The sequence below is a fragment of the Trachurus japonicus genome, chromosome 21 (assembly GCF_045865225.1).
Source record: "Trachurus japonicus isolate A0001 chromosome 21, Traja_1.0".
Lineage (NCBI taxonomy): Eukaryota > Metazoa > Chordata > Actinopteri > Carangiformes > Carangidae > Trachurus > Trachurus japonicus.
Window position 1 is genome coordinate 16,217,056 of NC_140927.1, and position 27,501 is coordinate 16,244,556.

Here is a 27,501-nt window from a genome sequence, read left to right on the forward strand (position 1 = left end):
ATTTTCCTTCCAGCGCCCTCTCACTGCAGTCAAGCTTCACATGCGTATCTCCAACTGAGGTGGAGGAGAGGAGAGGAGAGCAGCGGAGGGCACAAAGCCGTGGTCTGGGGGAGGGGTGAGTAGAGCACGCCTGGAAGGAAATTTCAGTGCACCCTCAGGGAACACTGGGAGACGAGAAGTGTGAAAAGTGGGCTGGTCTGAGTGCCTGGGGGGTGACCAAACTTCCTCAGACAGGTCACAAAAGAAGCTGGCCTGGGTGTGTGAGTGTGTGTGTGTGGCTGTGCAGCTGGTTGTGGATGTAATCGACCATGGTAATGTACATTACATGAGGACAGCAAGACAATGATCCTACCATCTGTACATAGGCTTATGGTGAGTGAGACCTTTTTGCAAGTATAACGCAGTTATTGGCGAGAGTGTACACACATACACTCTTTGCACTGCGAAGGTAGTGTTGTGTGAGTGTTGAGGTATTTTTTTTAAGATATGCAAAATGCATCTGAGTTTGCCATCATTTCTCTGGGTACAGAAGACCCCCTTTGTGTGTCTTATGAGTGTCATGATGCAGTGCTTGGAACAGCAGAGCTGTGCAAGTAATAGCCTCGCTCAGGCTAGATAATTAGTCAAATGCTGATTTCTACTCGTCTCCCATAGGAACAGTGCCACCAAGGCTAAATATCACCCACTGAAGTGGTGCTTATCTCTCTGTGTGGGCTGGAAAAATGGCTGTACCATATCGGCTTTGTGTGTCTTCACCTAAGTTTGTGTATGGGGATATACATGCTCTCTATTTTTAAGCTACTTGTGAGCAAACATTTCCCTTTTGGAATTGGCCTGTTTGCAGAGCCATAAGCTTCTATTTTGTGTTATCATTAACCTACATGCCACCATGAAGCACAACGCTGTTGGAGCGAGCCGTCAAGCTGTCAACCTGCCTCCCTCACACTGACTCCACATTTGTTGCATCTGTCAGTGGAAGTCCATAAAGCTTTTGTCTGATGAGACTGTGTGTCTTTTTTTTTTTTTTTTATAAACAGGAGCTCCAGTTTGAGCGGCTAACCAGGGAGCTGGAAGTGGAGAGGCAGATTGTGGCCAATCAGCTGGAAAGATGCAGACTTGGGGCCGAGTCGCCAGGCGCTGGTAGCAGCAGGTAATGAGAAGATGCTCTCTCTCTCACACACACACACACACATGCACAAACATAGCCACAATCCGACACATGGCTTTTTCATCCTTCACAGCAGTGGCCATATTCCATAGTGTAACCTTATGGCATAGTGATGGAGCAGCCCAGTGTGTTTAAATCTCTCCCAGCCAAACCTGCTCTATTATTTTGGAAATAGGCAGAATTGTCTCAGTGCTACGTAAGCTGATGAGAGGAACGGTCTCCTGAGTTAGCAATTCAAATGTGCAGACTTTGTCTTGGCAAATTCACTCAAGTCACTTTTAAGTTAAGCTGACAACTTCCTTTGTAGGCAATATATTAAGCCTATGTTTATCAGTGACAGCATGTGAGTGTGCATGATAGTGGAGTGTTATTTGCCGTCAGTTTGAAAGGGAGCCACTGAGTTTTTCTGCAAACTCATTCTCACTTCATCAGCTACAGCACCTGGTTGCCTGATCATCACACCTCACTGACCACATATTCTGGTCTGTTCGCGGTGGCTCGCACATGTCAGCTTCATTGGTAAGCCTCAGTACCCAGTAAAACGTCCCAATGGACTTCAGACGCCCACTGTGAAGGCTCAAGTGTCCTGTTGACATTGACGAACAACAGTTTTAAAAAAAAAATCAATACCAGTGGTAATTATTTGGTCTAAAAGAGTCTGCAGAGGTTTTGTATCATTCTTTCAAACATTCAGGCATTCATCATGTTGTAGTTACACCTTTAAAGCAGTGGATCATCATTTCCGTCTGGTTAAAAATGTAATAACCTGAAGTGTTAAGGGAAATTACAATAGAGATTCATACTGTAGCATATGACATCCTAGACACTGTGTTAATGGTTAGATTTTGCAGGCACTATCATTGGCTTATGTATAGGCTTTGAGACGGTCAACGGTCTTGATGGCACAGCACCCTGCTGTATTAGATAGATATTTTATTGATTTTTAACAAAACTATTCACTGATGTGCAGCTGTTTAAGACATGGAAAGTTTGTGTTTACAAGTCAAGTTGCTGATATGGATATTATGAATCACACACTGATATAAACAGTTAATGATTTGTGGTTTGAAAAATGTGCTTTGGGTCATAATATCACAATTGGACAGTGTTAAAGGACAATTCCAGGCGAATTCAACTCGGGGGTGTATTTTCCTATCATTTTAGGTCTAAAAGAAGGAATCTGAAGATTTTCAGTTTAATTGCTCCTGTTTTGTGGTAGTTGCGTCTGTCCCCGCATCGCCACGGCAGCGATGAATGGGAGTGGATGTAAGTTCCGCTGTTTAGGCTGTTTACAGCCCTCAAAGCCGCAATTTTTTTCCACAGACAGCGTCAGATGGCTACTCAAACATGCACCGAGAAGTTTATTTACTTCAAGCAAGCCGACATGTTTGTAAAACTAGATCTAATTCAAAGTCTCCTGGAGTCTCGCGCGAGACCCAGTTGCCGTGCTCGGTGTGTTCACATGCAGTGGGAAAAGCTACCGTTTGTGTCATAAACACAGGAATATCAACTCTTTACTTGCTTCAAGTAAAAAAAACTTCTCGGCGCATGTTTGAGTAGCCACCTGACGCTGTCTGTGGAAAAAAATGTACACTTCAAGCAAGTAAAGAGTTGATATTCCTGTGTTTATGACACAAGCGGTAGCTCCTACTGCGCCTGAATACACCAGCACTGCAACTTCGGGCTCGCGCGAGACTCCGGCAGACTTTGAATTAGATCTAGTTTTACAAACATGTCGGCTTGCTTGAAGTAAATAAACTTCTCGGTGCATGTTTGAGTAGCCATCTGACGCTGTCTGTGGAAAAAAAATTGCGGATTTGAGCCTAAACAGCGGAACTTACACTCCCATTCATTGCTGCCGTGGCGATGCGGGGACAGATGCAACTACCACAAAACAGGAGCAATTAAACTGAAAATCTTCTGATTCCTTCTTTTAGACCTAAAATGATATGAAAATACACCCCCGAGTTGAATTCGCCTGGAATTGTCCTTTAAGGTGAAACAACTAAAGCCTTATTTAAATACTGTTATTGACACGTGACCATGTGTTAGCGCATCCCTTACTACTCAGGGAGTCCTTATTTTTGATTGGTGATCCTCACTTGGAAGTTATCTGGGCCGTATGTGGCCACCTGCTACTTTTAGCAATCTGAACACAAATGCATCCACGGCCAGGTCTGAATGTAAGAGTTATCCTTGGACTAAGGTTGTTAACTGATATTTAAATCATATGTAGTCTTTTTTTATGATCCTCTTACACTAGATGTTGAGAGTACTCTCCAAACAAGAGAAACAGCACTGCAAAAGGTATTATATTAGTTTGCTGGCACACTACAGGCTTTACGGTTACATAAACCACAGTAATGGCCTGTTGCATATTGTTAATCTAATCAGCTCAGTTTGGCTGATTCGAATTTTACACCTCCTCAGAGAAATTTTGAAATGTATCCGCTGATTTAAAAAAAATAGTGCCCTCAGTCTTTATAGAGCCATTTTTACACGCCATGGAGTTTACAGTATCTAATGTCATTAACTGACACGAGAGGAACTTGTAGCCCAGTGGCAGCATGATACCTTATAATCTCCACGACTCCACATACACACACATACACTTTGTTTAAGAGCATGGCCTCGTGTCTAAAGCAGTGTAATTTGCATATTCTTCACAAATGCTCATGAGATCTGCGTTCAGATTCCAGCCTTGAGCTGCATTCGCTCTCAAATGGACCTTGATGCAATTGGGGACGTATCAGCATACATGACCCTTGGTCTCAGTAGGGGCTACAGTGGCACTGTGATTTTTAGCTTGCTTTTTGTCATAATGGCACCTATGCCCTTCCATGATGAATTCTTGCACTCCAGCCTGCATACCTGCAAAATACACCCACTCAGAACCGGCAGATTGCAGTACTCAGGAATAAGAGTGTCCATTCCCCTTTCTCCCTTTATAGAGAGGTGCTGATATAGAGCAGATTCAAGTGCCGTGAAAAAGGTGTGGACATCAACTCTCTGAAAATATACAGTCACTCTATTAACTTTAATTTCCTGGGTTTTGTTTTTGTTTTGTTTGTTTGGGGTTTTTTTTTAGATTTCAGTTTTAGTGTATTTAGCCATGTCGTGATCATATTTGGAGATAATAGCCACACTTGATTTCCCGTTGTTGTCCTGTTTTCACTCACTGTGCTGACTCAAGATGACTTTTAGAAATAAAGCCAGAGAAAAGCAGTCTCCATTTGTCCAATTTTACGACTCTTAATATTGCCCTTGTATGAAAAGGGTCTTTTTTGTCAGCAAGTCACAATGAAAATTAGCAGTCAAGCCTGTTTTGCACATAAAGCCCGGAGGAAGTCTATAATTTCCCAAATAGTGGCAGGGACCTTTGTATGGTATAAATCTAGATTGAAACAGACGGGCCTTTATTCCTCATTTCCTCTGCTTTATTAATTCATTTTAGAATAAATCTTATTTAAGTTCTTTTTTTTGCTCAAGTCGTGAGAAAGATCATTATTTTGTTGAATAGAGTTACCAGTGGATGTGGCTGTTGTTGAAACAGTCACAGTTTTTTAATGGTGACTAACTGACATGATACCGGTGGTCTTGTTGCAACCGGCTCAGCTTTAGAATAAAACATTCTGTCATTACACCCTTCATGGCTAGATCTGTAGACCCATTAAAGCTGGGAAATGTGAGGTTCTCCTTTAGTCCCTGCACACAGCTGATAGAAGGAGGAATATCATTAAAGGATGGTGTTTTCTCTTGGCCACAAATCATTTGTCTGAGCTTCCCTGCTTGCTCCTCAACTCTTTGGGTTGCATTGTCTATTGCTGGTTTTAATGATGAGATAATTATTTCAAAATATGTCTTGTAAGAATTATTATTAAATTACCACTGATGTAAGAGTTGAAATATGCAAACCTGTCATTTAAAAAATCTAGGAACTCTGTTTGAAGCTCAGGCACGTAGCCTTGAAGAGTCTGAATTCACAGTCACAGTTTGTGGCTTTACAGTACAGCTTGATGTTCAAAGCTGATTAGTGAATCAAAAGCCTTGAGGCTGTAACAACTGTGCACCATTCATTTACACAAAGTATGTAGACAGTAGTTGCATCTTGTCACTTATATTTTTAGTTACACGTTTTTCTTTTTCTGTTAACATTACAGTTTGGACACAATGACAAACAGCACGTATTTTGCTCTCACCTTGTTTTACTGTTTGCTCAGAGATTCAGGCACGTTCTGTGTCATGGTACTTTGACATGCAAATTCGACACACACAAGTACGTGGTAAGGGTTGAATGATGGCCAAATAGTCTCACCAATGGGAATATGTCTTTTGTTATCCAGATCTGTGCTAGTTGTTCCCCGACTCTAAGCCATGTTTCCTATGTAGATGATGTTTTAGGAACTAGGTTACTGCCGAAAGATGTCAGCACATTTGACAAATAAATGTAAATGCTGCTGCTCTGTCCCACTGAGGGACCGGTGCCTGTCCACCACCTCCCACAGATCCTATAAAGAAAACATGCAACACCATTTTCACACCCTTTTTTTTTCTAAAGCCAGACGAGGACAAATGAAATTGCTTTCACTGGACATTTGTGTGTGAATGGAGATTAGCCTTAACCATTGAGGCCACACTGTTTGGCTCAAAAGCTCAGCAGGACAACAGCAGAGGTGACAGCACACTTAGGGGGGTCATTACTTTTCATGACACCTCCAGAGTTGACCACCCCCCTTCATTTCTGCAACCAAATAAGAGCCTGGTCATCAAACTTGACCCCTGGCAAAAACCATTAAAAGATGCAGCTTCCCACCCAGGCCGCCTTTCACCAGCCAGAGGGGCTGATGGGAAATAAAGTATCCTGCCAGGGTCAGACATGTTGTTTATCAGCATTACAGTTTTACAATCACTTTACAAAGCCCCTACCAAGCCACCCAGTCGGCATGCAGCATGCATGACGCATCATCATTATGGTATCTATTCTTCTACTTCATCTGCCATGGTTCAGTGGAGCACAACTTGCCCAACTTCCTCTTTTTAATTGCCTGCGCGCTCATTAAAATTCTGAGAGCTGTGCTTCTTAAGCTCATAGAGTGTCACCTTTAGATGGAAAAAATAGCAGCAGTAGCAAAATTTGGTGCTCGATAATAATGACCAGCAAATAAAGAAAAGAGCTCTGAAGTCTCCTGCTAGGCCAGATGTGGAAAAGTGGCTCTGAAAGTGAATTGCTTTCTATTTCCAGAGGTACTTACATAGGTTCTAGTTGTTAGGTGGCTATAAAGATGTTTATGTGCGACGGCTGCGCCACACTTAGCTGTAATCATTTGAGTGCAATACATTTTTGCTGAAAGAAATACTAAGATCTTCTCTTAGTTACAGTGCATGTTGGATTTGGTCAACTATAAATGTGTGTTTACTTTTTTTAAATGATTCAATAATTTGTTTTCAATTTCAGCTGAAGTCACAGCTTAAGTTTTTGTTTTTCTAGTGTTCTCTTCATGGTGATTATTATTGATCATGGACTGAACAGTCAAATTCTGTATTCTTGGTTGGTTTTGCTTTGGTTTTGTTTGTTTGTTTTTGTCTCCATAGTTTCTTGAAAATGTTGCTTGTCGAAAACGAATTAAAAGCTCTGTATCATTAATTATGCATCTGGCGTCCATTCAAAGTAGTAGCTCTCAATCAAATAACAGACTGATGAATGGAGCATTAAAAACAACAAGTATTACAGCATAGACAATCATTTTCCCCTGCTTTCTGCTTGTCTCTTGTATAAGCAACAATTAAATTGCAATATTTTTCTGTCCCTGTCTCTCCATTACGGGGTTATAATGTATCTACTGCAGTTAAAGAGCATGTTTCATAGCGATTGTTAAGTCCCAGACTTTTTTTCTAAACGAGATCAAGAGTGCTGCCAATATGCAGATTCTGAAAATTCATTCGGGATCCTTTGGAGATTTGCGCCATTGTCTCCTTTGTCCACAGTCTGAGGCCTTTCTGTGCTTGTCATTAAATATGATCCTTGATCCACTGATCCAGGGCCATTCATCCTCAATAGACTACACAGTGTCAATAGATCCTTTCACATTTTCCTACCAAGTATGCTCAAGTGTGGTGACTTGAGTAGTAGTCGCCAAACTGTGAGTGCTCTCTGACTGGGCCATTATTCCTCCACTTTATTCTCTTGAGACTGAATCTCTCTCTAATTCTATCTGTGCTGGTATGCACACAGACACGCACGTCATGGTTATGTCGGGAAGTCAGAGGACTGAGTGTGTGCGGATGCTCTCTATGATCACTTCTAATTTACTCTCAGAGCTTCCCCCACCTCTTGTGTGTCTAGCAGCTCTACTCTACTGTATTTCACTCCCTAGCTTTTTGCACATTTCAACTTGTTAATTAAAGCTGCAGGTGCAAAACGGTGCAAAACACTATCTGTCGCCAAAGGCACCTTTTTAAGTCTTGATCAACAAAAACCCTCCCTGACCCTGTTGTGAGAGGCCTAAGGAGAGAGAGCGCATGAGGCCCCTGAGATGGCTTTTCTTCCAGATGATTTCACTCATGTCATTCACTGTGGTGTTTCTGGTTTGTAGTGCAAGTATTCAATTTTTCATCTCCTCTTCTCCCCCTCCCACCCTACACAGCTCATCTGAGAAGTCCCTGCCGTGGAGAACTACAGGTATGTCAATCCCTCTTCATATCAACAACTGTTTTTTGTTTGTTTTACTTTTCCCATCCACATATGTAGTGTCCTCTATAGTCGTTCACTACAAACAGCTCACCTCATTCTGTACACAGAGCTGAAATAACCAGAGTTCCACATGCTGCAGTATGCGTTAAGTTACTCTTTATTCCATTGTGTTTTACTGTAATGTAATTAGACACAAGGCCACCTCCACTCTCTGTGACACTTGTTGCTGCAGTTACTTTTTATACTAAAATACATACAGTAGCTGCAGGACTGAGTCAACCAGAAGCTCTTCTTCCTGTGTCTCACTCGCATTCACAACATATTCATTGACCTGCTACTTTCTGTTTCTGTTTGACCCTGATTAATCCCTTTTGGACCTATTAAGACCTCTACTCAGTGGTCAGTATAAGTACCCATCTGCTTGCATATCCCTGGTTTACTTTGGAAGGCATGCATTGATTTTCAGTGGACTAGGCGATCCTTCTCAGTATCACAGTGATAAAAATCCCCCCACATAACATTAGTAAGGGAAAACTGTTTTGCTGAGTGCTTTTCAATTTTCATTTAATATTCACACGGAGGACTTGAGTGTGTGTTTCTGTAGAGCAGAACAGGCATGTTTTACATTTTCCCTCTAATCATTGCTAACATGAGCTATTTGAACCACGCTTACAGAAATGGACAGCCTAAGCCTAAGGCTTGTTTGAATATTTCCCCCAGCTATTTCTGCCCACTCACAGAACACCATCAGTAACACCGAGTGGAGGGATTTCTCGCCGAGCCCTCTGGATACTGTTTGTTTAGTCCACATTCTTGAAAGATCTTCAGGAGGGGGCTGATAATAAATTGAATATACTAATGTATTTCATGGCTTATTAATTACATAGTGGAACTTAGCAAATTTCTACTGTGGCCATTAATCTTTTATTGTCGATCTCATCAGAAGAGCCTATGGGGGGTTATAGTTGTACATATGCACTGGGAATATTAATACTACACGGTTTTTCTCATTTGCCACCCTTCCCCATTTCCTTGCTGAATGCATTTCATTAGTGTTGAAGCAGAGTCGGGGACTAATCACAATCACTGTTTTGCTTTGTATTGATTTCTCATTGTACTGTAGATGATAAATGATAGTCAGATGTGGTAATGTAGTTTTTTCCAATCTAAATGAATTAAAGTCTAAATGTGTGGCACAGAGCATAATGGGCCACATTTTTGTCTGTGAGGCTTATTGGCCTCATGAGCCGCTGTATGTCTCCACTGTCTGAGAGTTTGGGATATAAGTGTTACTGTGGAAACAAGCCTTTTAGCCCCAGGAAATGTCAATGCAATCACACCTCATGACCACTGAGAATAGAGGACAAACCTCCCAAAATGAAAGCTTTCTCTCTGTCTCTGTCCCTTCTCCTGTCTGTCTTTGTTTAGCTGCTGCTTCTTTCTTTTTCACACAGTTTTTCCATCAATATCCTGACCGCTTAACATTTCAGTCCTGCTCAGAAGGGACCCCATGTCATTTTAATAAGAGCCACTGTGGCCATCTGCGTACTCAGGACCTAATAACATTTTTCTAATAACCCATTTATTCAAGACACGAGTCTAGTGATTTTTCAGAAAGAGCAATTAGTTGATTTTAATAATTAAACTATATATTATGTTCTTTCGATTTTATACTTTGAAAAGTTAATAGCTGCTAGATTGCAGGGTCATAATTATAAAGCTGTTGTATGTGCTTACAAATATGTATTTTCAACCCGATCAGTGTCAAAATGAGCCGTGGGATCCGTATTTATTAACTATTACTGAGCTCTGCTGCCCTGCTTTATGTGATATCAAAATGTATCTGTAGTTTATTCGTAGTGGATGGTTTTAAATTGCAGTTTATGCATATTCTCTTTAACCCTTAAGAGTGAATTGGGGACACAAACCTAGAAAGCCTTGTAATCTGGTAAAATCCTCAAGAAATAAGGTAAAGGAAGTAGTAGTATATCTAATACTTTACTGATAAACAAAGTGCATTTTTTCTATACAACTTTACAAAAGCGGTTTGTGTATATAGCTATTTTTTTTATTTCAATGCAATTGAAAAACAGACCAAGTAGTAGTGATAAACGTTCAACGGCAACACAAAATTTGAAATTCATCATCAAGGCATCCTGTGTGAGAACAGACAGCTCTCTCTTCTTAAGTGTCAGAGAAAAAAACAACTCATCTACCCAGAGTGCTAATGTCGTGTGAACAGCCGACATGGAGTTGTTACGAATGGGAAATTAAATGTGAATGCCGTAAGCCTCTACCGTACATAGACATTTGAAGTCAGTAATGCTTGATCTTTAGTTGTGGAAAAAGGTCTCTCTATCTCTCTCCCTCTCTCTGCTTTCTGTCGCTCCCTCTCTTCCTTTTCCTCCTCTGTTCTGGCTTTGTGGCATCTCATTTATCAAACAGGGTCAAGACTCAGTATAAGAACCCTGTGGTCTAAAGCACAGACACACTATGTGCTTGGCAGAGTGACTGCAAGAACGGAAGTGGATACAAGAATAGTACATTTGTCTTATAACTTACATTACCTTCAAAGAACACAAACGTGTAAATATGAAAATATTTCTCTCACAGAACAATCTTTTTATTTTATTGTAAATACTGTAATAAGTCCTTCTACCACCCACATGATATTTTAATTGATCTAAACATCATCTTTCTCATGAACTGTAGCTCTATATGCCTGACATTCACTTTGCACATTAATCTTTTGCCATTTTGCTCCATAATTGCAACAAGGAGTGTGTGGTTTTTTTTTTTTCAATAGAAAGGGAGAAAACTAAAGACAGCACACAGTAGGCAGTCAGTGGGCGAGTGAGAGAAAGTAAAAGTAATTGGACACAGAATCTTAAATATATATGGCTGTTATTTGAAACAAGGTTTTGTATTAAATTTTCCAATTTATTACAGCGGCAGTGTTAAAATGCAATCATCAAAAGTGTCCAGCAAATACTGTGGATGCTTGATGCAGACTGCACTGGCGCAGAGAGAGAAAAAAAAGGCATTTGACCTTCTCACACTACATATATATACAGCAACAGTTCGACTTAAGACCTGCTTGAACCCACTCTGTGTCGATACTTTCTTTTTGCAAATGGATAAACACTTTTGCACGTCCAGAGGTGAGAGTCCATGACGACAGGTTCGCAGCCACACTAGGCCGATATGTGTCAACAGATTTATTCAACAGGTCAGCTCGGGCAACAAGGCGGCTCCTTCATGGAATTCGGTTCTCATTCACACACCAGCTGACTGAGCAGGATTTGACAGACCCTGGCTGCCAATGTTTGCCTCCCTGTTCCCCTCTGCTTGCTGCCTATTGTTCTAGTGATTGCAGAGTAACCCATTGACAGTAGTCACGCTTTAACTAGATTGTGATTATGGGGGGGGGGGGCATTTTGCACAGGGACATTAGAGGGGCTAATTCCAGTTCCTGTTTGCCACACTGGTTGTTGTCATGCATGACGAGAGGAGGGATGTAGGGAAAATGGTAGAGCAGTGAAATTGTTTGGAGCACGGCTATAAACGCGCTTTAAGCGACATGCTACCCGTTTTTTGCTATAGAAAATTAGTATGGTATTAAAATTGAATGACTCCAACTGTACACAGGGGTGAGACTAATGTTGCAGAAATTATTGGCTGTTATTGTTTCCTCTCAACTCAACGAAAATTGTTTACTGATTTAATGACTATAATAATCATTTTCCGTCGCAAAGCCAAAACTCCATAATTGTTTCCGACTCAAAAAAGTTCCTCCTAGGTCTGACTCCCCTGCTCTGCTGTGTCTTCCCAGATGCCTCCGCCGCAGGGGACACAAAGTCTCGGGTGACTGACAGCTCCCAGTCGCCCAGCTACCGCATCAGGACTGAGTCAGAGCAGGTGTCTCTGTACTCCCCGGAGCAGTCCTCCCTCCATGAAAGTGAGGGTCCGTTATTGCCTTCTTTCCATCTTCTGCAGTGCTTTTTCCTCTAACTTTACTAGACTAGACTTCACTTGCACAGCGATTCATTTACTGTACTCTGTCTCTTGGCCTATCTTTTCATAATACATAAAGTCTGTGTTTGTCTTGTTACTTTGAGTGTCACTGGTAACAACCGATCCATCACCACAGCCAGTGAAAGGGGTGATAATGTGCCATGGTACACTGAATCACAGGGTGATAGAACAGTTATCCCCCTGCTGTGCCAGTAATGCCGCCTAGGTAAAGGTCATGTCTATTATATAACCTCTTATGATGTGTCGCTCTACTGTACCTATAACCTTTCACTCTCCTCTCTCCGTTTCATTTTTTTTTTATCTTTCTCTGTCACTATTTCAGGGTCCGCAGGGAATTCGCGCAGCTCAACCCAGATGAACTCGTACTCTGACAGTGGCTACCAGGATGCCAGCAGCGGCTATCTCAGCAGCCAGAACCTGGGCAAGTCTGAGCTGAGGATGCAGCACTCGTTCCCCGGTGCTGGCACTGGCACCCTGCTGAGGAATGCCAGGGCTGAGGGCCAAGCTTCAGCCCAGGTACTGACACTGCACATAGAACATATTGTTGTTTGCAAGCAAAGAATTATATACCCCCCCCCCCCCACACACACACACACACACACACACGTGTTCAATCGGGTTGAGATCTTTTGACTGCAAAGCTCACAGCGTATGATTCACTTCAATTTCATACTTATCAAAGCGTTCAGTCACCCCTATGAGGGCAGTGTTATCCTTTTTCTCTACTCATCCTACTCATACACGTTGTTCTAGCTTTTTCCTCTCATTTGTCACCCTCCACATGCGTTTGGTGATTTTGTCAGACAAACATTGCGGAAATGACTTCTAGTTAATGTCTGGTCTTAATGGGTCACGCTTCAATCCCACAACTGTGTGACAACGGAGACAGAAAAAAACACCTAAATGAGAACAGCTTTGCTGAGAATTTGATTGTATTACAAAATAGGTACAAATATATGTCAAATGTGTGTGATGACTGAGAACTGAGGCAAACTGATGAAGCACTGAAAGTTGTTGACAACTGGCAGAATGCAAATATAACATAATGACGTCAGCTGTTTACAATGGATTGCCAACAGTTTTCAATTAAATTACATCCTCAGTTTTGCACATTGGCTGCACACTGTCCAGCAAAAAAACATTTTGACCAAAACAATCCTTGTTTTTTGGTTATTGTTTTTTTTTTTACCTTGGGCAATTTTTTGCTTACTTTTGAACCGAACTGCAAAAAAAAAAAAAAAAAAAAAACTGGTGTTGTAATAGTTTTGATCAGCAGTCTATGTATTATTATTTTTAGCAACATAGAAGTACCATAAATCAACTGGCATGTTGTCTGTGAATTTATCAATGTAAAGATTAAAGGCACAGAAGGTACACAGTGCACTGGGCAAACAACACAATCATGCTTCACACCGCGTTGTACACAGAGACCACTGAGAAACCAAATGGCACTGTCCTACCCTATAGAGGGGGAGGGGAAGTCAGTAAACAGGACCCAGAGTAAAGTCATGCCCTGTAATGAATTGGTTTATTTAATGCTGTGCTATTTAGCATGTCATTACTTGGGTCAGTACAAGGCAGAGTACATAATTGTTAATGATTTTATAGCTCCTTAAGGACTGTAGAAACAAATGCATGAAGCCATATTGTTTTGTTTTATTTATTTTTTCCTCAATTGCAGGCTGCAGCAGTAACAACAGCAGTGCCTGGTCGTGCTATGCGGAGGGTAAGCTCAGTGCCTTCTCGCTCTCACTCGCCAGCGTATGCCAGCAGTATGTCCCCCTCCCGCGGCTCCCTGCGTACCTCACCTGGCAGTGCCTATGGCTCACCCATTGTAACTGAACCCAAACCCCTCTCCAGCATCTTCTCTACAACCTTGCCCTCCACCCAGCGCACCAGCACCACTGGCGGAGGCAACAGCTCACCCTACTCGACCCAGAAAAACTCCCCCGCCGCGCTGCGACGCGTGGGCTCCACAAACTCGCGGTCGGGCAGCGCCAGCCGCACCACCTCGCCCTATCAGGCGCCTGCGGGGTCGTCGTCAGGCCGCATGGGCTCCCCCCTGACGATGGTCGACAACATGAACCCTCCACTAACGAAGCAGCCTACTCACTCATCGTCTCCAGTCAGGGCTAGCATGACCGCCGTGCCCCAGCACTACAGCTCCACTCTGCCCCGCACGGTGCTCCACACCACTGACCCCTACGGACCCCAGACTTACGACATTTACGAGAGGATGACGCGACCTGACAGCCTCGCAGGTATTCAACAGCAAACACTCACGCACATGCTGGTCAGAGTCAGCTCCATAGACTGCTCAAACTCACTTTGGCTCTAAAATATTGTTATATAAATAAAAAAGGACAATAGCAATCGTATAAATACAGCAGAAAAGAGAAACTGCTACCTTGTGTTTTCCTTTGTTTTACCCTAAGTGTAGCCTGACAAGCCAGACTATATCACTAAAATGTATAGTCTGGAAATGACCGGTAGACCTCGGCTCAATCCAGGGGGCGGGATGAAGGCTGTCTTTCAAACTGCCTCTGCACGCAATAGGGTAGCGCTACGACTAATCAGAGCAAAGAGCAGGATGACGTTAGCCTGACAAGCCAATTAAAATCTACGTCGCCATCGCGTTAAGCCCGCCCAACGACTCTCTAAACAGATAGAGCGCTGTGATTGGTGAACACAATCGGTGTTCGAGACTCAAAAAGTTCCTACGGCTCGTTTCTAGACCCACCTACGGAGCAAATATTTTTGCTACCGCTAGGGTGTGTCTAGATGCATTTTGTATTTCCTTTAAAAAAAGTCTCATAACCACTGGAACATTGATGGAATGAAGTAACGCCCTTAATGGGTGTTTTGTGTATTTTGCAGAACTTGAGCAGGTCAGTTTTGTAGGCCGTCAGATAACTGCTTTTCATCATTTCTTCATGAGTAGCGGATTTGTGCTGCAGCCTGTAAATATTTGGAGAGTGTTACATTTTTTGTTGGCTCTATGCTCAGCAGCATACAGAATCTGACAGGAAACAGCAACTGGGAGGTCAGTGGTTGTGCTGGAGGGTAGCCAGTACAGTTCCTGTAAGAAGACAAATATTAACTCAAAGAATATAATAGACTGTTAATCACAGTTTTGCTGTTAAGAATGGGGAACTGAAGTTTAAGATTTGTTTTGCACGGCCCCCAACAGTGTAGCCTGCTCACACACTTTCGAACAGCCGCACATGACTGCAGAAAAGTGATACAGTGTTAAAGTCAGTAGCAGTCGGTTTTCAGCTGCTGTGGTGTTGCTCTTTAATTTAATGATAAGTGCATTCGATTTTTAGTAAATGCGTTGTTTATTCAAATACCGATTTATTTTGACGGTAGGATAAGTAATAAGCAATTTAGCAGTATACATGAGAATGTGTACCTGTGCAGTGAAACACAAAAAGATGGTCGGAGAAAACATTTCCACAGCACATTATGAAGTTCTTTCCAAACCCATTAGTTTAATGAGAGCATTATCGAGGCTATATCTTGAGCATTCACGAAAGGGAAGAAAAAACAACTGGGCTGCTTTGTAACTGTGTGCGTGGGTGTGAGCGAGATCAGGAAGATAATTATTTGAAAACCTGTCTGGCCAAACTAGCTTGTGTTTCATGCTTTTAGGAGAAAGACCCAAAACAAGCACTAGTTAATGTTTTCCAGCCATGCACATCTCTTTTTCAAATGCAAAGGCAACCAGTTTTTCACCTCAGTTATTGTGTTCATTCTCAGCTTTCACTTTTTAAAAATATCTCCTGTTGATAAGAATGTAGCTTCAACAGATGATAGAAAGCACTGATATTACAATGGTTTCAGTACAATACAACATTTTTCAGGTTGAATGGAAAAAAATGGAAGAAGAAATTTAGAACTGGTAAAAGTTTCATCGCAAATTTTAACAACATTTATTTTTTCCTTTGAAGGGTAAAATCAGCACTTATTCTACAAAGTATAATGTATTATTACAAGGTTAATGGACCTTTTCTGCTTGAATTCACGCTGCCCGGGGATGTCCTCAGATGCCCTGGTTGATGATGACGTTGAAGGTGAACATTTTAGTTGTTGTGTTCAATCAGTTTTCCATCATCCTCTGTCTATTGCTTTTGCATGTAGACGCCGCATGTGCAAGTGTGCTTCTTTTTTTTTTGGGGTCTGATTTCATTATCTCGACCCACTGCCTTTTAACCATTGAATGTACATGTGATTCTGTGCTTCTTCAGTTTGATCAACATTTATTGTAAGGTAACACCCTCTGCTGTCATTTACTTTGTGCTGAACAATAGGTCAAGGGTGATTAAGGTGATTCAGGCAGAAATATTATCTAAATATGTTTCTTTCCTCATTAATCCGTTGGCAGTTAACTCAGTTTACATTTGGCACCATTTGTAGTTAGAGAGATATATTCACCTTCAGGGTGAATCCCACATAAGTAAGAGGTATTATAAAACATTATTTTAATACCAATGTGGTTGAACAATCTAGTCTTGAGTATTCAGCCCTGTTCACCTGTTGCACATTTTGCTACAGATTTTGTTTGAAATGGATGGAGCTGACATTTTGCATCGTTTTTGCTTTAATTATCCTTGAGATGTGTCTAGTGGAGATGACTCCATTTGTGGCAAATTGAATTGATTGAACATTATACAGAAAGGCACACAGCTGTGTACAAGGTCCTACAGTTCACACTTCATGTCTGGAACCAGTCAGCAGCAAGGACATAGGGACTGGTCAGAACTGAGAGAAGGATAAAAGCACCCAAATACAGACAGCACAAGACCCAAGGCTGCTGCAGTGGCAACAATGGCACGAATCAGCACGGCCAAAACATTGGAGTGGCTTCTGGACAAGTCTCATGATTGTCCACGATTCTTCCAACCAAAGCCCAGATTGAAACCCCTCAGAACATCTGTAAAGAAGATGGCAATGCACAGAAGCTTCCCATCCAATTTGACGGAGCTTCAGTGGATCTGCCAGAAAAGAATAGAATAAACTGCTCAAATCCAGGTGTGAAATGCTTGTAGAGACTTACCCAAGAAGACTCAAAGCTGTAATTGCTGCCAGAGAGGCTTTTGTAAAGAATGGGGTCTGAATTCCTTTTGCAGAAAAAAAATCTTATTCAATTCAGTCTTTTTAGTCTGTCATTATAGGGTATTGAGTGAAGATCCATGGGCAAAGATGGCAATTCTATCTATTTGAAATTAACACAGTAGTGTGCAGAAGATGAACTTGAATATTTTCTGAAACCACTGTGAATTGGCTAGTCCACACATCTATATTTACACTTATAGCATGTTTGGTATCATGCGAGTGTTATTACTAGCACTGAAGGGCTGCAAACTGACTGACTGACTGTGACTGAATTGACTTTTTATCTGCTCAGTGGGACGGCACATTTTTAAGATATTGGAAGAGGTTTGTTTTTGTTTCCTTTCCTCATAGGCACAGATTATCTGCAGCCAAGATCAGGCTGCTCATAATCGGACCTCAGAAATTCAAACCATGTTTAAATCACAGAATTTCTTCTTTTTTTTAGGGTCATTTGATTGTTTGGTTATTATTATTCTGCCTGGATATGGCCTACCCAACATACCCTGTCACTGCAGCCTGATATAATAATTATTTAGCGCTTTGACTAAAAATGCTGAATATTTACATTTATCAGAAATGAGTTTCTCAAGGTTACCGTGGGATTTTATTTAGTGATTTTGAAGAATTTTAAAGATTATTTTGTCATCTAGTCCCACTGCTCATCCAAACACGCTGCTGCTATGACTGATGATGTCTCCAGTAGACCTAAATGGGTTTTCAGTCACTGTCCACTGAGCAGACACCAGCCTAGCTCTCCTCTCCCACTCATGTCCTCCTCCCCCTCGTCTCTCTCTCTCTCTCTCTCTCTCTCTCTCTCTCTCTCTCTCTCTCTCTCTCTCTCTCTCTCTCTCTCACTCCTTTCCCCTCATTCCCATCTTAGTGTCTCGCTCTCCCTCACATACACTTCACTGGAGCTTTACCTCTACCACAATAATTTGTCACAAGTGTTTGATGAGCCATAGTGGAAGGAAATGGGATGATCACATGATCAGGCTCCATTGCAGGCATTTGGCAAATGCCATCCGACAGCCTTGCCTTGATACCGTAGCTGTTGGTGGTTTTCTGTCACTATCTATCAGAAAATGTTTTTGCCTCTTTTCCTCACCTCTTTCTTGCTTTGTCACACAGTTCGTTGTTCTCCTCTGTTTTCTTCTATCCCTCTTCTTGTGTTTCCTCTCTACTCCTGTCAGTGCCCTTCTCTCTTTCGCTTCCCTCCTTTTTTTTCTCCTACCACCCACCTGGCTCCCTTCCTTGCACTGACATTGGCAGGAAGTCATGCCTTCTCTCTGCTGCTGAAAAATGGAAAATGAAGACAAATTGTCCCTAATAATATGCTCATTATGGTCAGTGTCCATCTCAGAATAGAGTGGGAAAGGAAGAGCGAGAGAAAATGGCATTTCTACAACCTATAGTTCTGTTCCATAGCTGGTTTCACTTTTAAGTGTAGCGATTTTCTGGTTATCACAGTTCTCCTGTTTGTTTGGAGAAGGGTTTTGAAAATAATTTTCGTTGAGGAATGCAGTCAGCTGCATCCATTTAAGTGTTTGCTTCTCCAGAGCAAGCACGCACCAAGTCGCCACCGCCCTTCATCTAGCTTCTGCCAAGTATAATCTGTTATAGCCAGGGTGAGAGGGCTGAGGGGGAGAATTAAATGACTATAACGCACCACGAATGTGGGCCATTCGTCCTCAATAGACAGCAGTATGTTATTTCTCCCTGACAATTTGCAGATGCTTTTAGAAGTGACTGCAGCTCCTCTATCAAGGGAGCAGAATAAAGGAGGCAGACAGATTAGTCTCCTCTAAGGTTGTTTGAATGTTGCTACTTTCAGGAGTCAGGCTGCTGAGAAGAAGAGATATGCATGAAGGCTCCTGTGCAGGGGAGATTCTGTCCCTCTCGCTGGGTCACAGCTGTGCCAAAAGCCCCCCGTTCACGTAGCCAGGGTTTACATGGGATGAGAAGTCTCTGGTGGTCCTAGACAGCCTCATTAACCCTCTTTTTTATTTTTCATCCTTTTCTTTCCCTCCCTCTTTTATATTCTCTCCTGCTTTCTTCTCGGTTGCCCCCACCTCTCCTTGCGTCTTCCCGCTACCTCTTCTTTCTGCATACCCTCGCCCCTTCAAACCTTTGAACGAGAGGAGCTGAACTGATTTCCTGCCAAGCTCCTGCTTGTGGCTATTGTGAAAACTGCCACAGAGTGAAAGGATTCCTAAGCTACAGCACACAGCGGCGACATTCTTTTTCTTTTTCTTTTTTTTTTACTTTGTTTTACCTCCTACCCTGCACAACAACATGCCTTCCAGTACTTGTTTATTTGTATCCCATAGTCAAGCCTTTTTTCCTTGAAGCTATTTGGGTATTTTTAATAGAAAACCGTTAATAAGTCTGATATTGTGAATCTACAGTATATATTGCTGCTACAATGGTTTATTTAGCAATAAGACACCAGAGAGCCCACTAAAAGCTAGGAGACACTCACCCTGGAGTGCCTAACACCCTCTAAGCTGCTCTAAAAGCAGTGCATTAAGTGTCTTATTATGGTCCTATTGTGGTGTTAAAAGAATTTATTTTGTATGGATAATTAAAAATAATAAATATTTTCGACCATGCAATTCCAAAATAATGGAAAAATAACCAAGTAGCAGGTGTGGAGGGGAACTGATTTTCAACAGGGGAATTGAACACTGTGCAATCCTGTTGAGTAATAGGAGAGTAATAGGAGATAATATCTTTTGTTAGCTCTAGTTTTCAGTTATTAGACACCACTTAAAACAAAAAACATACACACACTTTCAATTAGCACATGAAGATGTTTTGCAGTGTCTGCTCTTCTTTATTTATTACAGTGCAAAGACTAAACAGACAGTAATTGATAAAATGAATAGAACTCACTGATCAAGGCTGTGGTACGTAAGACCAGCAGCGACTTGTTATAAGATTAACCTGTAAGTGGTGGGGGGGAAAAAAAGCACTTTGACACAGACACAGCATGGGTAATAACACTGAAGCTGCTGTTTTGTACCCAAGAGGATGAGAAATGCAGGTCAGTTCCAAAAACCCAAATGTTATCCTCTAACCCCAGGTGATCCTGCCAGAGCGGTGGAGGCCCACTGGGATTTCTCCCAAACCTCCTGATTAGCACACAGACACACATCCTGGTGGCATAGCACAACTTTCAATTCCAACACAGACTAAGCAGTTCCCTTAGAAAAATGTGGGCTAGCCATGTCAATCAACTGGTCTCAGCCAGCCAGTGTGTATTCTGGACTATAACCTACTTTTAATCATTAACCATTAATGTTTTTAATTGATTCTCATGCATTCATTATGTAGCCAAAGGTTAGCAGAGGCTTTGACCAGCTGCCTGCCTGCCCTGTTGCTTCAAATGTCAGCCTCAGTCTGGCCGACTATCCATACATAAAATCTTAACTTGTTGTGCCCCCAAAGGCCCTCTTCTCCCAAAGGAGGCAAACATGCTTATTTATTAATTTCCTCCGTCTCGGGCTGTGACAAGAATCCCTCATTTAGGTGGTTCTGCATGGCAGCAGCAGTTTGCGCCTGAGCTCGTGCAGTTGGAAAAGACCCAAGTGACGTTTGGAGGCTTGTGAAATGTGCAGTGAGCAGTTAGTTGCCAACTGTACACTGGTCCGCTGGGATTCACAGTTTAGTGGGCTTCACTGATGTGAGGATTAACACAAACATGGGTCTTCAGATCAGTTTAAGTGTGTGGGTTTGTTTAGATCTACCTTGTCCTTTAATTTTTATTGCACACATATGTGTAATCTTTCTTCGGATTAAAATGGGCGTAGTCCTTATGCCTCTCATGCCATCTTAAGAATTTAACAGTATAAGCGTGACTATTACCTGTCAATACAAAATATATTTGGCATGTCAACTTAACATGTTTACCCCAACCCCCATCAGCGGATAACTGTAGTCATTAGCCCTTAGTGTGATAGAAACTTTGTTACCACCACCTTAACTATACGTAATTCATCCAATTACTCATTCATTTATTTTCTTGTCGCTGTTTTGTTGCAGATTTTCTCGTATTTTCTACATATCTGAAACACCCTCTGCACTACTACTGTCCTTGTCTCTGATAGCTATACTCTTGATCTGGGGAAGTGTACAGCGATTGCCTCTTTACCTTGTCAGCAATGGGCTTCAATAGAAGGTTGTATCATACCAGTCGCTCACACCATCTTGGCTTAATGTGCTCCCGGGAACACAAGCCTGAGATGAATGTCAGTTATCAAACGGCAGGTGTCTGCAGCAGTGGAGGAGAATTTTGCACCATGTGCAACAGTGCTATACAGTCTGTGCAGCAATGGGAGAAAATAAATCCCATTTACACTAATTACTATAATTCTAAGTCATTTTCATCACTTGTACAGTTAAAGAAAAACAACCTACAGCACCTTGAGTAGAATACTCCCTGCAACAATGTAAAATAATTTTGATGCTGTACTTTTCTCTGTGTGGTTGAAACCGTCTGTTTATTTCTATCTAGACACCAGAACTAAATCTGAACAACTAACATCTGAATCTGAACAACATCTGTACAGGATGTTGCGTTTTCTGATACTGTTTCACTACTGGGCAGTGACTGGACTAAAATTAAATGGTTATTTCAGGACTTTGAGGTTTGAATGACCAGATCTGAAGAGATCCTCCCTTGAAGAAAGAGTACAGATATGTGCTGTGTTTTCATTGGATGTTTTTTAAACATTTTTGATTTTGGTCGGGTAATGTGATGAGAGTGATGGCTGATGAGTCTCACAGTCTTGGGTCCTCTTTATGTGGATGTATTCAGAGCAGCAGATATTGCTATTACCTCATTCTGCTTTTATTGTTAAACAGCCAGAACTGAATCTGAGTCAGGGAAAACCTGCTGCTTCATGCTGCCCCCATCGCCTGTTGTTATAGTAAGCTGCAGGGAAGGGGGTTTTAATTGCAGCACACACCTCAGTGTTTTGTCTTTTCCCCACTGTTGGCAGGTTAGCCCGTGGCTGATTATAGAGGTTCGGGCTGCTTCCTGCACCACACATTTCCCAACATCTGCTCTGGCTATGCTCTGATTGGTTCTCAGTCTTTGTGGATGATCACAGTTTGCTCTGGTTGGTCTTCATCAGTGGTCCTTTTAGTGCAGTATTTACTATTTGCTCCTGCCTATTCTTCCTTCACAAGGAAAAGACCACTGGCTGGCAACACCAACACCTAATAAAACAAAACTTTACAATACAGTTGGCAGTTTTAATCATACAGACTGTCATTTTATTTATCAAGTATACAAAAAGACTAAGACTGTTAAATCACATTCAGAGTGGCAATGTTTAATTAGTTTGTTTTGTTCATTTCTTCATGATGCTCTTAATGGTGCATTAAGGTTAATTACTGGTTATTCCTCCAAAGCAGGAGCAGATCGTATGTGGATGTTGTCAGCATGTTGGCTGGAGTGTTTGTGTTGTGTTTAAGTGCAACAAAAGAGAACAAAAGGCAATGCAGCTGTCCAAATGTGTCAGTGCTCAGTCTGTGTGTCAAGGCTGTGTAACCAGATAGAGAGTTGGAAATAAACATTAAAATATCCTTGAATGAGATTTTACTTTGGGTGACAAAATTAAATCTGAAATGGTTTGTTTTTCTACCCTACTATGCTTTAAATTGTTCCCAGCAGAGTCAGATTTGTTGAATATCTCTCGAAGAGCTGTAGTGTTTGGTGTATGTCAACACTGTGTGATGTGCATTTGCAGTGATGCGTGGTATTACTGTAGTAATAGCTAAATATAATAGCTTCCTCAGGCTTGGTTTTATTGCTTAAGGAATCATACTATTTCTTATATGTTTACACACTACTGACAACCATTTCACTTCATTTTAATAGCTGTGCGAAATCTCAGTATTTATGATAAATCACACAATTTCTCCAAGCATATCATCATGTTTTATTTTTTTATTTTATTTCCTGTTTATTTAATTTTTACTACCATCCATACTGCATATTAGTTTCCATTCATTTCCATCAAATATGACAAAATTACCCTGATGGATTTTTGGTGATGTAGTGCAGACTTTGCAAATCCATGAACTCCATCACCATGCATCAGTGACATCAATTAAAGGAGACATGTTGTTTAATATGATTGATTACCTTACTCAAGCAAGTATCAAATCTCTTGAATTATATTTTCACGACCCAACAGAGTCAATGGAAATCAGTGGCAACTTCGAAAGTGGATTAAAATGATTGAAAATCACCGAATATTGTGAAAATTGATGTAATATGGAGCCACTCAGTCCCTCACTCTCCATGTCATAACTGATACTGCTATCTAGAAAGAATTACAATAAATATGCTGAAAGTTGTCAGTGTCTTTCTCATTGACAAGACAGTTGATTGACAGATATTTGCTCATACGGGGCTCAAACCATTTACACTTGACTTATGAGTCTGTGCGTGGAATCACTGAATCATTCTCCAACTAACTGTTGCCGCCACCTACTCTCCTACATCTGCAGGAATACGGAGCTCATACGCCAGTCAACACAGCCAGCTGGGCCAGGATTTAAGGTCAGCCATGTCCCCAGACCGCCACATTGCACCAATATACGAGGATCGGACTTTCCAGGGCCCTTTGTACCGTAGTCCCAGCAACACCCAACAGGGCACCCTCTACAGGAGCGCCTCAGGTCAGTCCCATGGTATTTTTTTTTATAACAATCTAAGTCTTTAAGTAAAGGAATCATGTAAAGACAATGACTAACCACACATCATGGGCATGTCAACATGATATCCAGGACACTGCCTGGATATAATATAAAGTGCCTTATAACTATCAAAAGCGGATTTAGTTTTTTTATTGTTCTGCGACTCTGATTTTCAAAAGAGAAGATTTAGAGGAAAATATAAGAAAGATTCAGAAGACAATGATATTTATGTCACCCGGGTCAGCTGTGGAAAAGGAAACTGAACTGAAAATGGGAAGAAGCACTAGTTAGGTGTTGATCTAAAATGAACCCAGTTGAAAATGACCACAAGAAGTGATTATTCATATAGTTTATATTACCAGGGTTTGATCTTGTGCAGGGTCCTCATAATCCTTTTTTTGTTTTACTTCATCCATGTGATTTTGCCAGTTGGATTATCATCGCAACCCGTGTTTCATAACAACAAAACACCTCTTGAAGTTACAGAAAGAAGTGTTATTGGTCTGTGTTTCCAACCCTCAGGCCGGAGGTCTGGCGCCAGGTCATGTACTAGTTTCTACAGAGCCATGAGAAATTATTTGAGTGGGGAAAAGAATAATTGCCTTATGATTTCATAGGCTGTTTGTGAGGTCATTACTTTGAACTTTGAACAAATTCACAGTTCATCATCAGTGAGCAGGATAATAATTCTGCCTTCTGCATCTGCATGTGCTTTCCTCCTGTTACTGTTGCAACTAGCTAGCAGCTATAATAAGTACAGTAGAATTTAAAAGAGATTGAGAGTTGTTTTTACCATGAGAGGAGTTCCGGGAGACATCATTATGCGGAACTACATAACTATTTATTTTAGTTATTATAAAGTATATGTTTCCCCTGTAGGCCGGTCTGCATCAATACTGTCAATATAAAAATGCTGCACAGTAAGAAAAAAAGTGGATATTTGATGCTACTGCAAACAAACAACACACAATATCTGACTGATCAGACTCCAAATTATTTCAAAACACTCAATTTCGTTTTCTCATTGACCTTGTCGTTTTTTTATGTCCTTTTTTGTGTTGACTATCCTTATGCAGCAGAGTCATGCAGGTCAAGCGAGCACTTTTTTCAAAGCTGTTTTTTCACTCATCACATTATAATACTTCTTCGGAATAAGTGTACATTCCTGTTACTTTGTGTAGACGCCCCCTTTGTCTTCAAATATTTCAAAGTCTCCCATTTAATTTGGGGCTCTTGACACTGGTGTAATGTCTCCCTTGGGGAAGGCCATTTAGTGCCCTTTACACCACGTATGTTATGTCTTCCTCGCTTCTCTCTCCTCCTTATTTTTCTTTCCCTCTGTCACCCTCTCCTTCCCTGCTTCCCTTCCCCTCTCCACTGTTAGACAGAACGGGTGAGACATGAGTTAATAGGCAGATACTGATATGTCATCCTGCCACAAAGGAGTCCATTACCCGTGTGTCACACTGAGAATGAAAAGAAGGATGAAGGGGCCAGGGGACAGCTTGGTTACCCACATCCACAGCCTGCTCTCTTCTAGCTCTCCTGATGTTGGCATTCTTCACTCATCATCCCTCCAGCCTCAAGATACACATGCTTAGTTTGCACACACACACACACACACACACACACACACACACACACACACACACACACACACACACACACACACACTCTCCTTTCAGCCGTCTCCCTGGCACAATGGAGATCTGCTTAGACCGATAAGTTCCCTAATAAACGCTATTGATGCTGTGAAGAAGCCCCACGGACAAGCTGCTATAATGTGTTTATGCCTGCTATACTGAGAAAAGGCAAGTGGGGTGGAGCTAGCGGGGGTGTTCAATATGGAGTCTTTATAAGACTGAGCTCATTAGAAAAATCCAATTTGATCCTAGAGTATTCTTTGTTATGTTGTGAAATTAAATTTCAATGAGCCATTTTCTCCCACCAGCTTCACAAGTCGTCTTTGACTTGCACTTTAATCTTTTTGTGCAGGTGGGAGCGCAATTTTTATGTTTAGGAGAAATATCGATCCTGGGCTGAAAAGATCAGCGATAGGATCCAAACGGTTCTGGTAAAATTGCAAAGCTACGTTGTGTTTGTCTCCCAGTGTCTTTGGCACTGATAGGTCACATTTTGGGAGATAACCATATTGCAGGGTAGCACTGCTGCCCAACATAGAAGTGCACTGATGTGAGAAATTGTGTTTTTGGAGCGGCCCCACAAGTTGACGTCTTGGTTCCTGGTAGGAGGGAGTTTGAGCACGCACAAGCCCAGTCCTGTTGGATGGCTGATAGAAATCTGACTAGCGCAGCAGTCACGCTGCCACACATCACGTGGTGTAGTGAGAAGGAGGGCTAAATCCAACCAGCTTGTTTATGCAGTGCTGTGTTTGTGACCCATTGTGTTAAAAAAAACAAACTAGGTCATTATATCACTTGGAGCGGATGAACAAAGGAAGTATGACTGAAGGGACGAGATGCCGTCAGGCTGATTATTGGACCTTGTTTGGAAGAATGACTTCTCTGCATGTTTTATCTTTGTGATGCTTCCACTGCACTAGTGTATCACTGACTGCTTCTGGAGCCGGTCATGGTTTACCATCGCCTCACTCCTGTGTTTGGCAATGTAAGCCTAAAAATACGGTGGCGCAAAGGACCAAGGAGACGCTGAGGAAAGGATTTATGGATCATCGAGCAGGTGGAGTCCTCCTGTCCTCTTTGAAAACCAGCAGGAGCCCTCTGGCTAAACACAATCTTGTAAAAGCAAAACAACATGCAAACATGCCTTTGAAGGAGAAGACTTCTGCTTTGTGGAGCCGTGGGAGCTGTGTTTTATCCTCATCATTTATTGGTTCCAGATTCGAGAATTTGCTGAGTCTGTCAGAACAGCTGCATGTTTGTATTTCCAGCTCGGTTTAAAGTTAGTATGCAAGCTCAGAGTTAAGCTGAAAAGGACTGAAATGCAGCTAATCTGCACTTTGAGGGCCGTGGACTTGAATTATTAATGGTGAAACCTTCTCTCTTAATAGAATGTTTTTTGTTTTGTTTTGGGGGTTTTTTGGCCGTCAGGTGTGGGGAGTCTCCAGCGGACATCCAGCCAGCGCAGTGCCATGACCTACCAAAGAAACAACTATGCTCTTAACACTGCAGCCACCTATGCTGATCCGTATCGCTCTGCGCAGTACCGGCCCTCTGACCCAAATTATACTCGCCAGGCTGTTGTCATGGACGATCCCACCCGCTCACCCTCCATAGACAGCATTCAAAAGGATCCCAGGTAGGCACTGCTCACTTTTTTTTTTGGCGTAATGTTGTGTTTCTAATCTAGGTGTAGCCTGAGGTCAAACCTGTGTAGTGTAGAGCAAACCAGTCATCCAGAGGGACTACTTATGCTTACAAGGCATCCCTGTTCTGCTGGGTCAACACCGGTGTCCACTTACTATTCAAACACAGAGACCCCTGAATAGTCACACACAGCTCCAGCCATTAAACTGGCTCTACTGTGCCTATAGAGAACAGAGTCTCACATGCACTGTGCTCTGTCTGCTCTTGTCCTACACGTTTATGCATAGAAAGTGGGTTGACCTCTCCAGTAAACCCCTGAACTTGTACATTGGGAGCTTTGTTTATACCCCCATGGTGTCACTACTTGAACTACTTGGAATAAGTCCACCAGGACGACTGCCTTGACCCAGGTCAGTCCATGAAGTACTTGGAGTGAAGAAATCCCCTAGAATATTTGTAAAACTGATTTTATTCCAGGAATATCCATCAGTATATTT

General features: G+C 41.9%; 1 protein-coding gene across 8 annotated transcripts in view; it reads left to right on the top strand.

Annotated features, from left to right (window-relative positions):
- Positions 1-27,501, top strand: part of pkp4 (plakophilin 4) — an 80,916-nt gene that overhangs the window by 34,830 nt on the left and 18,585 nt on the right. For 3 of the 8 annotated variants that reach the window (XM_085765588.1, XM_085765589.1, XM_085765591.1), the window contains 7 exons: positions 1,038-1,150; positions 7,813-7,847; positions 11,692-11,817; positions 12,217-12,410; positions 13,576-14,155; positions 23,529-23,699; positions 26,789-26,996. In XM_085765588.1, coding sequence (XP_085621714.1) covers positions 1,038-1,150; positions 7,813-7,847; positions 11,692-11,817; positions 12,217-12,410; positions 13,576-14,155; positions 23,529-23,699; positions 26,789-26,996 — 1,427 coding nt within the window. Of the gene's footprint in view, positions 1-1,037; positions 1,151-7,812; positions 7,848-11,691; positions 11,824-12,216; positions 12,411-13,575; positions 14,156-15,940; positions 15,968-23,528; positions 23,700-26,788; positions 26,997-27,501 lie in introns of all 8 variants that reach the window. The other 5 variants (XM_085765584.1, XM_085765585.1, XM_085765587.1 and 2 more) reach the window with 3 other exon arrangements.